Genomic DNA, 16929 nt, shown 5'->3' with positions numbered 1-16929 from the left:
TTTTGAGAAATGGGGATTTTAAAACATCTCATACTTAACAAGTTACTCTTTTCCACATGGCTCTATTTGGAAGAATACTTGTCTATTGCTGTATAACAGATAACTCCAAAACTCAGCAACCTGAGACCACAAGCATTTATTATGTCACAGTGTCTGCGAGTCAGAATCTGGGAGCAGCAAGCTGCTGGCTCAGGGCCCCTCAAAAGCCTCTGATTGCGCCGCCGGCCATGGCTGCCTTCTGTGGGCTCACTCACTTCGTTGTTGGAGGCCTCAGTTCTGTACCCTGTGCACTTTTTCAGAGGTTCCCTGAATATCCCTCCCAACGTGGCAGCTGGTTTCCCCAGAGGGAGTGATGTTAAAGACGTGGAAGCTGTAGTCTTCTAGCTTCATCTCAGAAGTGACTTGCCATCACTTCTGCCCTCCTCTGTGGTCACCTAGAACCACCTGGTACAATGTGGAGGAGACGACACAAGGTGTGAATACCCTGTGGGTCATCTCAGAGGCTGGCTACCATAAATATCGTCATAATGAAAGTGTTTTGTTTTCTTGTAGGTGTCCAGTACATTTTTTGAAGAAGGGTTCATGGCCGACGTTGACTTAGATCATAGCTGTACACTAAATAAGAAAATACGAAATGCGCAGCTGGCTCAGTATAATTTTATTTTGGGTAACTTAAGTTTACATTTTCTCAAATGCTTGTTTTTTTTTTCACTTTAATTCCAAAAACTGGTCTATCTGAATATCTGAAATATAGTACAAACTACATGAGTATGGTATAACTATGTGAGTGGTGAATGGTGTAACTACATGAATATGGTATAGCTGTGTGATTATGACAGTTTATTACCTGTACACAAAGAACAGTCCATGGTGTTCCTGGTTAGTTGTTCTTAAATACTCGTTATTTGCTAGAAGAAGAGTTATAAAACCTCACGTGAATCCTGTGGGTTAGTATCACTAGCAGTATTCAATATCTCAAACCAACAAGGAAAAAAATGTGAAAATGATTTCATCGGTAGAATTATGCTCTTTATGTTTCAGTCATGTGACAGGCCTCAACTATTCTCCCTTGCTTTTCTGATTTATTATTAATCTTCGGGATTAAATTAATCAGTGGGAAAGATGCCAACTTTAAGGTGATCAAAAGAAAAGAATTTAAGTGAAAAAGTGTCCTTAAGACATATGAGTACTTGGATGCAGTATCTAAAATTTTGACTTTAAAATGATTCAGAAATCAAGAGAAGCTGATCCTGGATGCCTCCAGGCATGATATTGTTATCTCCAGTAAGTTGAATGATTCTGTAGGAGGTAAAATAAATATGCATAGGGTTGTTCTATCCGCATTTTGTCATTGAAAGTATTTGACTGTGTAGTAGATACTGTGATGTTTCAATCAGGCTCCTTCTGGTGACAGAACTCTCACATTGACTTAGATAAAGATGGAATTTATTGGAAGGGTAATGGAGTATCTCCTGACACAGAAGGTAGAATTAAATTAGAAGAGTATTAGAAGAGTAACTGGAGCAAGCTGCTCAACCCTTATCAGGACTGTTTCTCCTCATTTCTAGCTCCTACTTTGCTCTGGTTCTTTGTGCTTCTCTTGAATGTCTACTTTATTCCCCTTACCTGGTGACCAATTTCTTCCTTCCACATGGCAAGAAACAAGCCTGCAGATTGCTGCATCATCCCACATAAGGGGCACTAGAGAGAAACTTTCTACCTACATTCCAGAAAATTTTGATTGGTTGGGCATGGGTCTGGTGCCTACCCATATTGCCATATGGAGTCAGGGGTCTGTCATACCCATATGCCATATGCCATATGGAGTCAGGGAGATCTTTCTCCCTGCTCCAGTTTGTGCCCCAAGACTACAATATGTGTTTGTGCAAGTGGACAGTAAGGAAGAGGGGATTAGAAGTCATTCCTTCTCTCAAGAAACTTACTATCAGAGGATGACTTCATGGCCATTAGACTGATAATAAGTGATTAATACTGAAGAAGAACTCAATAACACATGTGTCATATGACTATTGACTTAATATTTAGTAAATCGTTTATTTAAGATATGTTTATTACCCTTTCTTTTCCACAGTGGTTGGAGAAAAGGAAAAGACAAATAATGCTGTAAATGTTCGAACAAGAGACAACAAAATTCATGGAGAGATTTCTGTAACTTCTGCCATTGATAAGTTGAAGAATCTCAAGAAATCGCGTACACTGAATGCTGAGGAAGACTTTTGAAGTTCTTCCTTGTACTTGCTTCTATGTAGCCTTGTTTTGACCCCTAAAAATGCATTTTTCTTTATCGCTAGTACTTCTAAGAACTTTTGACTCACTGATGGGCACAGTGAGAAAGGAGACAATGAGTAGCTGATATAAAAAGTTTAGTTCATTAATGTGTCTGAAGAGAACACGAGGACAAGCTTGGGAGATTTTTAATTTCCCAAATGCCTTGAAAGACTTAAGGGGGAAATGTTATTTATTGAAAGAGGGAAGTACTATGATTTGAAGATTTGGAGAGGTTATTGCTGAGATTGTGGTTTTCAAAAGATAGACCTCAAATTAAAACCTGCAAAGCTTTTCTCAATATAAGGGGAAAATCTTATTTTCTAGGACAATACATCTCAGGTATTTTTATGATTGTTTTACTAAAGTTCACACTGAAATGTTATCTCCAAAATTGGAATCGTCGCTTAATTTGTTTTAACTAACCAACAGCCACAAAAGAAGCGACTAGTACTAAATACTGGATTATTGACAAAGGACTCGGGACCTCAGATTCAGTATTGTGGAATCTACTGTTGTTTGCAGTGTAGGTTAGGAGTTGCTGTTTTAATGCTTCTAATTGACAACTGTTCATCTGTAGAAAAAATAAATTCCTAAATAAAAGACAACACACAGTGTTTCCAGTATTTCAGCTATGGGCTTATACCATAGTAAGCTGCTCCCCTAGAGTTAAATTACTTTTTTCATGAGATGACATTCTACTGATTTACAGACTGTGTTAACCTTAAAAATAAAACTGTCCGTTATTTTACCAGCAAAAATGGATTCATTTGGGAATAGCAGATAATTTTAATTTGACATGTGTAAGCTATCACAAAACCATAGACAAGTCTGGAGAACAAAGGAGAGGGGGCTGCTTTTTTATAAAGGGGGCAGGAGGGAGTTTGGAAGGGCTGTTATAAACAAAAAGTCCACTGGAGTAAACTGGGAGTTGAAGTGTAGCGGCTTTTCATTGGCTGGATTGTGACAGTTTCTTGTTGGCTGGACCGTCCCCAGGCAAAGAGAAAATCTTTCTTCTTTTTGCCGGGGTAATAAAGTATAGGTTCTTCCTGTTGGGAATGCAAGGTGCCTCTCTTGGAGTACAATTCTGTAGTCCTAATTTAGGAGTGGTAGGGCATGAGAGCTCCCCCTTCTGGCCTCCTGGCTCCATCTTAAATGAGGTTTCCTTTATTCAGGTTCACAATTCAAATGGATTTCTGATTTTAACTGAGAGGAATGCCTTACTGCTCAGAACCGAGTTGAAATAGCTTTACGCCAGTAGAGAATTTAGCTACCAATCAAGAAGTATTTATTGGGTGTTATCTGGCTAGATACTGTGGAATTCAAAATAAATTTAAGACATGCTCTCTTTTCTCAACACCTTTATTATTTAGCATCCTGAACAGTTAGTAAACAAAACTGTATTATAGATCAGACCTATATAGTACTAAGAGGTGCAAATTGTGTGATGTAATTTTTAAGGAAATATTTATTGGGGCCTTATTGTGTGCCAGGCACCAGTCGGTATATTCTTTTCATTCATCAAAACTGCTAGTGAAGGAGTGGGGAGTCAGAAGGCCCCCAAAAAAATCTTGTGGCAGGTGGGTGGGAAGGAGGAACGCAAGTCAACAACACAGGAGAAAGTATGCTGTGACAAAAATAGGTGCAGTCTGCCATCTGAGCACACAGGGAGCCGGAGGCCCCGGGGTGCAGCTCCCTTCCCCAAGGCTGGCCTTCTCCAGGGAGGGACCCATGCTTTGGACCCCCCCCCTTTCACATCCCCGGGTTCTTGTCCCAGTACTTCTGGACCTGAATACTTGACAGGTATATTTACTGCCCTCTCCCAATCTCAAAGGAACTTTCTGGAAGTGTCTTTTTTTAAAGAGTTGGCTAGAGGTGAACCCAAAGCTGACCACAGAGAGATGCTAGCTGGGCACTGATCAGGTCAGCAACGCAGGAAATGGTGGCGTCCTTTGGGGCTGCCTGTCACACCTTGGCGTGGGGTCTCACTTCCCCTACTGGGTGTGTGCCACAGTTTCTTCATTTGCAAATAAGTACCTTTTCGGTATGCAATCAAATACGTCATCAACACCTTCGCAGAGTACCGAGCAGTTTTTAACCTCTAAACATACATATCCATCCACGTAGAGATGATGGCCAACTTCCCCAATCTGCCCGCCTCTGATTGCAGCCACTTCAGGTGTGAATTTCGGTCCCGGTGACCCTTCCCAGTCGCTAGCCATGGAAGGAGAAGTGAGCGCCTCGTCCGGGGGAACTCTGGGGAGCCAAACAACCTCACAGGGTCGCGGCCACCACACGTCCACCCCAGCTGCCGGGAGGGCGGCCCGGGAGGCTCTGGAGAACCCACGCGGAGCCGGCCGCGCGCCTGCGCCCTGGGCTCCCCGAGGACGCGCCTGCACACGCCCCTACGGCGCGCGCCGGGGCCCCGCCCCTTTGCCTAGTCCCGCCTCGCGGCCCGGATGTGCGCGCGCCGGCGACATGGCGGCTGCGGCGGTCATGCTGCAGGCCCTGTGCCGCTTCTGCCGGGTGCTGCTCTTCCTCTTCCAGTTCTACATCTTGTCCGGCGGGGGTGAGTTAAAGGCCAGAGTCCACGCGGGGTCGGGCTGAGCGGTAGCGAGGCCCCCGGGAGCTGCGGGAAGCGTCCGCGCTAGGCCCGCTGGCGGAGGGCGGAGACTGAGTGCGGGGCGCGGGGCAGCAGGTCGCTGCAGCCGGGTCTGGGGGGTCCTGACCGCCCGCTCCGCGGCCGTCCCTCCGCTCAAGAACCCCAGAGCCTCGGAGCTCGGCTGATGAGCCCTGGAACGGGGGACCGAGGGTTGGGGTCTCGGCCGGGGAAGCGGACCTGGAACCCGAGACCACGCTTTGTTCCCTAGTAGCCTATCGATCCGCATTGGTGTCGACCCCTTTGGCGTTTCTTTGTTTAGTTTTCTGGGCAGTCAAGCTGTGAGGTTTTCATGAGCATTTATTGGCCTGGTGTGGACCTTGCGTCTTAACCACACAAACCAAGGTTTTCATATCCCAGGATAACATGTTTCTCTAATTGTAGGATCCTTAAATTTAGAGCAGTCGCAGCCGCTGGCTCAGTCAATAAAGGATCCGGGCCCAACACGTACTTTCACAGTAGTTCCCAGGGCAGCAGGTACTAGACATTTTCTATTCTAGTAAATCTGTATATTTATATCTAGTGGTTTCTTTCTTCTTAGATAAAATAACTTTACAGTTTTTTTTGAAATTTTTATTGTATTTTAGGTTATGTGAACTAAAGACAGATACTGTGAACTAAAGACAGATACACAGATGTTTTTCTGTAGACTGTCTTGATATTGCAGTACCAGTTCCAGCCTCATCTCTTTTTCCAGTTCCACAGTCCTCATTTCTATCTCTTTATTATTTTTCCGCCTCGTTCATCAAGATCACCTTCAACCAGTGCTTCTTTCCCTTCAGAAATTTTCTTTTTCTTCTTAAGCCCCATTCCTGATGTTGGACATTAGAGGCTCCTCCCAGGGCTGTGTGAAATGGAAGGATCACAGACAGATTAAGACTTGGACACTAGGTCTGGTTGAGCTTCTGGGAGCTTGAGCATATTATTCACCCCTTCAGCATCACTTTACTCATCTTTTAGGTGGTGAAGTTAGCCTGGCCCTCTAAAGTCATTTTGGCTTTGTGATTTCTAAGTGTCCAACTTCCAGCCACAAGAGTAATCAGAATAAAAGAAAAGAAAAGTAGAATTGACTACATAATCCAGGGACTTTAAGTAGGATCAGTTTTAAATGAGTCTTAGTGTGTTTCGCTAAGCAGAACCTTTGTCTCTATAGTTCATCCCTTTAAAGTTCCATTATTTCAATGAATTGAAACTGGCAGAGGTATTTTACTGATTGTTATTTGGTTGTTAAGACTACTACAAGACAGGAGCATACTTGAATTTAAAACACAAATTATAGAGAAAGCACAAGAATTTTTTATTCCTTTGGATGTTTTTGAAAGCGTCTCTTCCTCCCCCAAGTATACTTGCAAATGATCCTCTCTTAATTGATAAAAACATATTGTACTCCTGGGAAGGTTGGCTGGGAAAAAAAATTATAACCCACCAAACAAGTTATTAATATATGGAGAACTCTCTTGAACTTTGGTAGTATAAAACTGTAAGTGGTACTAGCAAATTATGGCTTTTTGAAGTACCAGTGTGGAATAATGACAGAGAACATTTTTAAAGTTGGTACCCTGTTGTACTGATTGATTCAGTTGGAGGGTCAGTGTCGTAATTACCAAATCAGTGAATTCAGATGAAAAGAATATTGGATTAGAAACAGAGATTTGGGTCGTGGTTCCAGTTTTGTCACTTTGTGATCATGAACAAATCTTACCCTCTCCAAGTCTTAATTTTTCATCTTGTTACAGAGTAGATTTTTTTGAGGCCCAAACTTACACCTAGCTTTGTGTATACATTGTATGTACATAAGTACCTTTGATTTTCATGCTCATTTGGGGGGCAGTAATTAAATTCTTTTTACTTAGCTGTTGAACTCTTGGACCAGGTCACACAGCTTGGTGGCAGCCCCTTGCTTTAATTGCAGGTGTCTCTGATTCCAGCCCTGACATTTTCCATTCCAGTGCAGCATTTCATCACTGGCAATCGTGTCCCTTACCCTGCAGGAAATTGTTTTCTTCTGTGATGCTGATCAGTATTATATGAGAATAAGCATCTCTCTTATTTTTCACAGAAAGTACTGATATCCCACCTTATGTGATGAAGTGTCCAAGTAATGGTTTGTGTAGCAGACTTCCTGCAGACTGTGTAGAATGCAAGACAAATTTCTCCTGTGTCTATGGCAAGCCTGTCACCTTTGACTGCACAGTCAAACCTTCCGTCACCTGTGTTGTAAGTACTGCAACTTACTAATTTTAAATGAACTCACTGTAAACCTCAAGTTCTAAGTACAGTTTAGACTTGACTGTGGGGGAAATCCTGAAAGAAAGCGCTCTGCATTCCGCAAGTCATATTTTAGGAACAAAGACAATATGATCAGAAGACTGAAACTTTCCTTTCCAAGTGAGGTTTGGTTGCCAGGGTACAGATGGCAATTTCTTGACAAACGAAATTGGGGCAACTATCAGACTCCTAACAGAAAGTCAGAAATAGAAAAGGCTCATGTGCACTGTTGCCTATTAGAAAACACCCTATTACAGTTATCACACCTATATCCCATCTCCTGATATTTTGACAGACAGGAAGAGGCCTAGGAAGGCTTTCATAGTTGGGTGTTCCATAGAGTGCTCTAGGGATACCTGCTTCCAAGCTGCTTGACTCTGGCTGCCATTAGAATCACTCTGGAGCCAGCCCCTGGCCTGCTAAACGCGAACAGGGCAGGGAGACTCAGGTATCTGCATTTTTTAACAACTGGACCAGGTTAAAATTATTACACACTCCCTTGTTTGGGGCTACTCTCTGGGTGAGAGGAAGAGTAGAAAGGAGTAATGAAGTAGTGTTTTAGTCTTGGCCCTGCCATAGCTAGCTGGGTGACTTACTAATCTGTCTCTTGTCAAATGAGGGAAATGAGCAGATGGGCCCAGAACAGCTTTTTCTAAAGTGTTTCCGTGGAACCCTACTTTTGGGAAATGGTTGAAGAGGAAGAAACAGATTCTATACCGTGTCCTCTCTTGCAGATTGCTTTTGACTTGGCAGTCCTAGCATTTCTGTCACTTGAACAGGGTACCTTGCCCCTTCAGTCTTTGGAACTTGGTCTGTGGAGGGCTAGACTGGAAAGTTTCTTACACCCTTGCACTCTTTCTGTAATTTTCCTGATGAAGTCTAGTATCAGAGAGGGAGCAGGGAAGGCTTCTCTTCAAAGGGGAAATAAGATTTTGTGCTGTCAGTGTCTCAACTTAGTTTTCATAAAACTTAAGTATTGCCGTTTTATATCTTGTATCAGCACACCGGAAAATTGAGTGTAGGTGCTAGATGGTGTTCGTGACTGCCCTTGAATTATTAGTCTTTGTTGCTTAATCTTAAATACTGTATTCTCCCTAATTACCTAATGGGGAAACTTACTAATTTGAAGGCTTTTAAAAATGTTCTCCCCACCTGAAAGTAACATAACATTGGGTATCAGCTGTACTCCAACGTAAAAATAAAAAATGTTACCTCATAGGTCTGACAGTGAGTAGGTACTTCGTGAAAAATGGGAGAACTCTGACCTCCGGGGGAACTCTTCCAGAATTAGCCTCCTTTGTGGTTTGCCTCAGCAGCTTTGATGTTCACTCCCAGCACTGGTTACTGGGTGAGACAGGATTCTCAGTTTCTTCCTTCTTTAGATGTTTCCTAAATAAACTGTTTCATTTAGTAGGAAATAGCAGAAGATAGGAAAAATAACAAAGGTAGAGAGAAGTTACAAAGCTTAAGGGAAGTTTCTGGACTCCTCAGTCATGGTGCCTGGTGCCGTGCTCAGCCCCTGGCTGAGATGTGTCCTGGGCGGGACTTTTTTCTCTCCTCCTCCTCCAGGAGCTTTCACATCACCTGCCTCCTCTCCTGGCCAGTGGCCCTGAGTCCTGTCAAATCACAGGTGCCCCGTCCTCAGGTGTAGGACTTGGAAGTCTGCCCCAAGAGAGTGTGGTCTGTTCTTGAAAGTGGAGAGCAGTAAAAACATGAATGGACTGCCTGCAGACATGGGTCCTGGGACTGCTGTTGCCTGGTGAGCCAGGGCAATTCGCGTGTGTTTATTTATTTTACGAAGATCTGTAGGGTCTCTTCTTGGTAAATAAGTTACCATTTCAGGAAGGAATCATCCACCACCGTCCCCGTGTAAGCGTGCTGATGCTTATTTTCTCTCATCTGCACGTGCATGCACTCAGGTGCCTCCCTGCCCCCTCTTATTTTGAACTTAACTGGCCAAAAAATGAACTCTTCTAGTCCTTCTCCAGACATGCTGAATTAAGAACTACCAGGCTAAGGGAATCTCACCTGGATTCTTTTATAGAAATAAATGTAAAAACCCTGCATCCCCTGCCATGTCCTATCACTCCTGCTCCACTTGATGTCCGCTGGAAGTGTGCTTGTCAGAAATGTTTTGCGTTCCTTGGAGAAGCTATCAGACTGCTAGTGTATCTGAAGCAGGTGTAATTTCTTCCAATGGGTTCTGGGTTCTTAGTAATGACAGCTGTTTCACAGAGGGAAAGGTAACATCTTTTTACTATATATAAGCTTTTGAGGGAGTCTATACCTCTCCAGAGAGAAGATGGATTCAGTCAGTGCTGGGATGCCCGGGTTGCTCTGGGGATAAAAGTGGAATCCCTCTCTTGTCCCAAATAAATTCAGAGAGATCAGAAATTTAATATAATAAAATGAAGCCACAAATTAAGCAAAGAAAGCTTGATTGTTATGCTATAATCTCAAAAGTAGGAAATATTTTTCTAAATATGAAATAAAACTTAGAAGCCGTAAAAGAATTGATACATTCGACTGCTAAAAATGACCTAAAAAAGCATAAAGGCAAAAGATCAGTGGCAAACTAGGAAAAAGTATTTCTCACACCTGTGACAACTAATGCACTAATATCTATAATATATAAAGATTTCCTAAAAGCCAAGGAGAAAAACATGACAGTGCTATAGAAAAATGGTATGAGGACATAAGTAGATGGTTCACAGGAAAGGAAGTACGGATGGGCTTTCAGCATATGAAGAAATGTTCAGTTTTTCTCATAATTAAAGAAATGTAAATGGATGTATTTTTAAACCTATCAGGCTGGCAAATAAAAAAGCTTGGTAACACTCCGAGTGCATGAGGACATAAGGGACCCTCTGTCTTGTTAGTGGGTGGGCAGATTGGTCAGCCTCTTGTAGGCAATTGTCACATCTGTGAATCTTAAAGATGTATATATCTTTTGACCCAGCAATTCCACATCTAGGAATTTATCTTACAGATACTGTACGTGGATGCAAATAAATATGCCTAAGGATATTCTTAGCTGCGTTGTTACCCGGGCAGAAGATTTAAAACGAGCTTAATGTCCAGGAGAGAACTGTTTATGATTCAGTATGAAATGAAATAAGTAGCAGCTAGTAAAAAGAACTAGGCAGCTCTCAAGATACTTAACTGATAGCTACAGAATTCAGTGAAAAGTGAATATCAGTGGGAAAGTTAAATTTAAAAAAAGAAATATATCTGACATAAACGCACTGATGCATAGAATAGATTCCCCGGAAGGCCAGAGGCTAAGCAGGGCTTGGTGCTGGGGAGGGCAGTGGCTGCCGACGGCTAGACAGGACCAGCTTCCCCCTTGCTCCTGTCTCGTCTGGGAATCTGTACCACATTCGCGGACTGCGTTGTTTAAAAAACAATTGATAAGAAGCGTGCATTATCAGTGCATCACTAGAGATACACAGATGTTTCAGACACTATTGCCTAAATCAAATGGTGCCTTCCCCAGTTTGGGATGTCATTCATAAACCGCAGTTTTGCATTGATCAAAAAAATTAGTAAATTTATACTTCCAGAGATGATTTTAAATCATTTAAAAATGATTTTGAAAACTCTCTATTACATTATAATGTCAAGTGGGGAAAAAAGGATACAAAATGCTTTCAGTATAATTGCACTTACATAAATCTGTATTATAGGAATTAAAAATGAAAGATTAAAAGTAGTTCTCTCTGGAGAGGTTACCAGTTTTTTTCCTGTAATTTCCAAAGGGGCAGCACACAGCATGTGCTACTCTTCCAAGAGAAAACAAAATAATGGTTTTTTTAAATTGAAGTGAAAAAAATCTACAGTCTTAAAAGCTTAGCGCCAACAATGAACACTTGGCTGAATCTCAACATGTGGCTCTTTCAAAGTTGAGAGTGATTTTCTGGGGCGACCCGTTGGTTGATTATACTGGGTGGAGGTGTGAGCAGCAGTCACAGCCCGGAGGTCCTGGGCTCCGGTGGAGATACTTGGGAGGATTTGAGACTCGGCAGCCAGTCCATGTGTTGTACTTCTAGGAGCGTCAGACTGGGGTTGGGGACTGTGGGTCCTGCGCATAACTTGCAGCTCAGTGACCTTGAACACATGTAGTCGTCTGTGCTTCCAGCTCCCTGTGGCTCTGTGGCTTGATAAAATACATTTTCCCTTTCGTATTATAAAAGTACCCATGCTCAATTATGAAAAATTTAGCCAAGTGAAAGTGGTAAAATAATCTTACCATCCTGGAATAACCTTTGTTATTTTGATGTAAATTTATGTAGGTTTTTTTCCTTAGGCATATATATTTTTGGGTGTATATTTTTATGACGAAAGGCTCATACTGTGTACGTTTATTTTGCGTACATACTGGTTTGGTACCTATTTTCCTCCCACTTTCTGCTAGTATTATTCACAAGGCCTTTAGTAGGAGTTTTGTGCCTTGTATTTTTATTGACATATTAACAAACTATTATGATTGATTCATTCTCTGTCCTTTGGCGTACAGGATCAAGACTTCAAATCCCAAAAGAACTTTATCATCAACATGACTTGCAGGTTTTGCTGGCAGCTTCCAGAAACCGATTATGAGTGTTCCAATTCCACCAGCTGCATGACGGTGTCCTGCCCCAGGCAGCGTTACACTGCCAATTGCACCGTGCGGGACCACATTCATTGCTTGGGTGAGTTGGAGTTCAAGGAAATTCGTGAGCAAAATACTTTTCTTTAAGCTTACATATGGAACTTTAATTAGCAGTTTGAGAGTTAAATTTACATTATTTATTTAAAGAGTTTATTTATTTATTGGATAGAGAGAGCACAATCAGGGTGAGGGGCAGAGGGAAAAACGGGCTGCCAGTGTGGGACTCGATCCCAGGACCCCGGGATCAAGACCTGAGCCGAAGGCAGACGCTTAACTGACTGAGCCACCCCGGTGTCCCTATTTATTTATTTATTTATTTTTAAGATTTTTATTTATTTGAGAGAAGGGGAGAGTGAGTGGGGAGGGGCAGAGGCGGAAGGAGAAAGAATCTGAAGCTGACTGCACTGAGCATGGAGCCTGATGCAGGGCTCATTCCCACCACCGTGAGATCACAGCCTGAGCCGAAACCAAGAGTCAGGCGCTTAACTGACTGAGCCATACAGGCACCCTAAATTTAAATTGTTTAATCAGAAACATTTATTAGCACTTTCTAGTTACAGCAAGCCTCATTAATAAACTCAGTGGTGACAGATGGTAGCTACGCTTGTGGCCGGCATAGCATAACATAGTTGTTGAATTACTTCCTGTGTTGTTCACCTGAAACTAATGTAACATTGTGTGTCCACTGAAAGATAAAAAAATAAACTCAGTGAACTAAAAAAAAAAAAAAACACCCAGAAAATGTGCAATTCTCTTATCTTTTAAAAATGTAGGATATGATAACACAAGAAACAAGGTGTAAGATATAAAGCATAATGTACAGTAATAACGTTTTACCCAAATTTCCGACTAAAACAGTCGGATGCCATGACAGCTAACTGAGTGCTTTTCCTGCACCTGCTTGCCCTAGCTTCTCTCGAGAGCTAACCACCCTTAGATGAATTTTCTTATCATCCCACTTGCTTTTCTTTACATTTTGTGTCCTTGTATCACATGTAAAAATAAGATAGAGTATGATACATTATTCAGTAGTGCTTGTTTTAGACTTACCTAAAATAATAGTCTGTTTATGGTCTTATCCTTCCTCTTTTCCTCTCAACATTGTGGCTCTAAGATGATCCGTGTGTCTTATTATTTTTTTTTTTACTTCTGTATAATAATCCACTGTAAGATTGTATCATAGTTTCTCTGTTCTGTGTATTTGGATTATTTACAGTTTTTTGCCCTTACAGGTTGTGCTGGTATTAGAGTTTTTGCACATACCTCCTGGTTGCATGTGTGCAGGCCTATACTCTCTAGCATGTATTATTTTCCAAAATGCTTTTAACAGTTTACATTCCCACCATTGATACGTAACTGATCTTGATGCACATGCTCTCCAATACTTACTATTCATAAATGTTGTCTTTTTCTTGAAGATTTCTGGGAATTCTTTTGTATTTTGGATAATAACCTTTTGGTGTCCCTAAAACCCTTTCCCAGATTTTAACTACCCCTCCCCCCACTTTTGGGGGTATCTTTTGGATAGAGCTTGACTTTTTTTTAATACAACTCATAGCCCTTTTATTTCCTATATTTTCTTCTAGAAGTTGGAAGTTTGGCCTTTCACACATAGGTCTGTAATCCACCTGGAATTGGTTTTGGTATATGGTATGAAGTAGATTCAGGTTTACTTTTTATCCCACATGGATAGCCAGTTGTCTCTGGACTCTTCCAGGCCAGTCTGTGTGTGCCCTGCATCCCATAGGAGGCGTTTCTGTGTGCCTGGGCTGGGCTCTCTCTCCTTTACCCGTTGCTTGATTTATCTGTTTGATAAATAAGACCACACTGTCTTATTTGCCCTAAACTTCACCTAAGTCTTGTTAGCTTCACATACTTAGAGCTGTAACCCTTACTTAACTGATTTAAACATTAAATGTATGTTTGTAGATGGTAAGGGCTTTCTTTTTACTAGTCACTGTAGCAAACTTTATCTTAGAGAGAGTTGACTTTTAGATTTTAAATGACAAGGCCACTAGTCTCTGTGTAACAATACTTTTATACCCCTGTTTCTATGTAGAGTGTTTTCCCTTTTTTTCAGGTAACCGCACTTTTCCAAAAATGCTGTATTGCAACTGGACCGGAGGTTATAAGTGGTCTACTGCTCTGGCCCTGAGGTAAGCTTGGCTACTAGTAAGTAAAGGATGCCATTCAGATTTCGTTGGGATCAGTGGAATCTTCCATACATTGAGCTCAGCTGAGTTCCTCCTTCACTTAGATTCTTTCACATGTGTTAGGAAGGCCCTAGGAAATGTAGCCGCAGGGAGTTATTTAGATGATCAGAACAGGACCTTCGTGGACGTTAATGGCAGGATGTTTGCTTTTCTCCCAAGATGTCTGCACATCCTTAGAGATGCCTTACTGAGTTATTATTATAGATCATTAGAACCAGTCAGGGTTTTCCATCCTGAGTGTATGTGAGTCAGTAAAATGGTATACACTGTTTAAAATAGATAGGTTTATGATTTGTAGTTTTTAGTAACTTCCTCCTTTATTATAAAAACTAACATATACTCCATACTAAAAACTGGAAAAATTGAGATAAAATAAAACATTAAAAATCACCTCTAATTCCACCATCCAGAGATAATTATGGACTTATAATTTTAACATAAGAATGTTAATGCTTGAATTTGTTAAGACTTTTAAACAGTTTGGGGGAAAAAACTACCAATTCTTACTCCCAGAGGGAAGGGTAGGTGTGATGCTGATTATTCACTAATTGAAAAGTTGGGGCATCTACAGTTGAAGGTTTGGCGCTAGAGCCCGAGACCCTGTGGCCTGTAGCGTGACATGTCAGGGGTTTCTCGCCTTCGTCGAGGTTGAAATTCAGGCCAAATTGTTCTTTGCTGTGGGGCCAGCAGGGCGGTTAGCAGCATTTCTGGACTCTACTAACTAGATGCTGGTAGCACTCCACGGTGTGATAATCAAAAATGTCTTTAGAGACTGCCAAGTTGCTCCTTGTTGAGGAGCACTGCTTTAGGGTTTGGGCTGGGGAGGGACAGAGCAGAGCCTGCCTGGCGGGAAGGCCCAACTGGAGAGTAAAAGAATAGTCCAAGGTAGAAAATTTGATACAACAAAAATGAGATTTGATAACTGGCCATCGTCTTTGTCAGCAGTGGTTCAAATGAAAATGAACGATGGACTTTTTTTTTTTTTAAACTTTTTATTTTGGAATAACTTGAGACTTACAGAAAAGTTTTGGAGATTGTTCCTGGACACCTGTCACCCACCTCCCCCTTGATTGTTCACATCTTAAGTTACTGTGGTGCATTTTACAACTTGACTTTTAAAAAGTAAGCATCATTTTCTTTTCAGAGCTCAACATAGTTTCTTTCAGAATATTCACTGAGTGCGATAATATCGGGGGTTTGCTTCCAAGTACTCTGGCATGGGGGCAGGGCGGGTACAGATGCTGCAGGACTGGCCACATGCTGATCAGTGGTGGAGCTGGGTCGGGGGTACTATTGTCTTCAACTTTCTTTTATATGTTTGGAAATGTTCCTTAATCTTAAAAGAAGTACAATGAGAAGTCGTCTGAATATTGTTAGGTCTTGGAATTTGAAGGAACCTTAAGAGTCATTTGTTCTTAACACTCCATTTTTGGAGATGCGTGGCAGAGTTCAGACGACTTGATCTGGGGCAGTCTCGTGACCCCACCTCCTGACTCCATGTTCGTGTCCTTTCTGTTGGACTGGCTCCCTGCTTTGTTCTCCCACATGTGCCATTTTCAAGACTAAAAAGCAATGAGATGGATTTACTTTTCTTTGAAAGAGGAACCATTAGATTTCAGCACAGCTAAAAATTGTTTGTTTACCTTTGACATTTAAACAGTCTTCTTGCCTGTGATTATTTGGTGTCGTGAATTTGGGAAGTAGGCATTTGTGTCCTTACAAAGGATTGTGGTCGTTTGAGGCCCTTTCACACGTGTGACTTCATGCCAGTATTGAGCCACAGCTGGCTGTGGATGGAGGGTGGCTGATGGACTCGCACCCTGTAACCCGTTTGCTCTTGCAGCGTCACCCTCGGTGGGTTTGGAGCCGACCGTTTCTACCTGGGCCAGTGGCGGGAAGGCCTTGGCAAGCTCTTCAGCTTCGGCGGCCTGGGGATATGGACGCTGATAGACGTCCTGCTGATTGGCGTTGGCTACGTGGGACCGGCAGATGGCTCTTTGTACATTTAGCTGTGGTTATGTGCTTCAGAGAGGAGCAGTGTTTAGGAGTCTCTTTGCCCGTAGGAATTGATGTGCTGTGAGTAATGTATTTGTATGTTTTTAATGTACAGCATCTGTACTTTGCCTGCCTTGATGAAGGTAAAATTAAAAAATAAATAAAATAAAAAATACCAAACCATGTTTATCTGGAATTTGTTTTTATCTGCCTGAACTTTATTTTTTTCTGTGAAAAAATGTAAACTTACTCATCACTCCTTGGCCTTTTGGCTAAGATCAAGTGTAAAAAATATGAACTCCCTTAACTAGAACAGAAGCTGCAGTGATTGAAAATCTGCGTAATTCCTGTGACTTTAGTTTTAGATTAAGTCAGTTTGTCACTTGGATCTCCAGCCTTGAAAAGATTTTCAGTTAATGTTTGCAGAAAGTGGAACGTGTTTGTATTCTTTTTTTTTTTAAGATTTTATTTATTTATTTATTAGAGAGACAGCGAGAGAGGGAACACAATCAGGGGGAGTGGGAGAGGGAGAAGCAGGCTTCCTGCTGAGCAGGGAGCCCGATGTGGGGCTCGATCCCAGGACCCTGGGATCATGACCTGAGCCAAAGGCAGACACTTAACGACTAAGCCACCCAGGTGCCCCTATTCTTTAGCTAAATAAAGTTCTCTACCTAACCTTCCCTCTGTACATTTTGCAGTGTACTATCTCAGTAGGCTGGTCTTTATATATGACGCTTGAAGTAAACTGCACAACTTTTGTGTGTAGTTGCTCTGGTTTGAATTTTGTTAGTAACATATTTGCAAGAGTACTGGAAAATTAATAAAACGACAGGTTCCTTTAAGAAGTACATAGATCT

At 41.8% G+C, this 16929-nt stretch overlaps 2 protein-coding genes across 6 annotated transcripts in view; both read left to right on the top strand.

Annotated features, from left to right (window-relative positions):
* Positions 1–2896, top strand: part of TARS3 (threonyl-tRNA synthetase 3) — a 76412-nt gene extending 73516 nt beyond the window's left edge. Inside the window, exons 18-19 of one of the 4 annotated variants that reach the window (XR_003612243.2) lie at positions 300–473; positions 553–641. Coding sequence is in view for 2 of the 4 variants with exons in the window: in XM_028122788.1 (XP_027978589.1) it covers positions 553–667; positions 2093–2241 (264 nt within the window). In the remaining 2 variants the exon portion in view is untranslated. Of the gene's footprint in view, positions 1–299; positions 668–2092 lie in introns of those variants that run through there. The other 3 variants (XM_028122788.1, XR_003612244.1, XM_028122789.2) reach the window with 3 other exon arrangements.
* A 1842-nt stretch (positions 2897–4738) lies between these two features.
* Positions 4739–16245, top strand: TM2D3 (TM2 domain containing 3). 2 transcript variants are annotated; one of them, XM_028122841.1, is made up of 6 exons: positions 4739–4855; positions 5330–5422; positions 7005–7162; positions 11730–11904; positions 13945–14020; positions 15921–16245. In XM_028122841.1, the coding sequence occupies exons 1-6, from the start codon at positions 4765–4767 to the stop codon at positions 16084–16086; spliced, it is 759 nt and encodes a 252-aa protein (XP_027978642.1). In that variant the 5' UTR covers positions 4739–4764; the 3' UTR covers positions 16087–16245. The 2 variants fall into 2 exon arrangements, with proteins under 2 accessions (XP_027978642.1, XP_027978643.1); XM_028122842.1 differs by lacking the exon at positions 5330–5422.
* Positions 16246–16929: the final 684 nt, after the last annotated feature.

Source organism: Eumetopias jubatus, unplaced genomic scaffold (assembly GCF_037043125.1).
Source record: "Eumetopias jubatus isolate StellerSeaLion01/CBP00866 unplaced genomic scaffold, mEumJub1_p1.0 scaffold_7, whole genome shotgun sequence".
NCBI lineage: Eukaryota > Metazoa > Chordata > Mammalia > Carnivora > Otariidae > Eumetopias > Eumetopias jubatus.
Note: the sequence above shows the minus strand (reverse complement) of the source record. Positions and strands in the feature narration are given on the sequence as shown.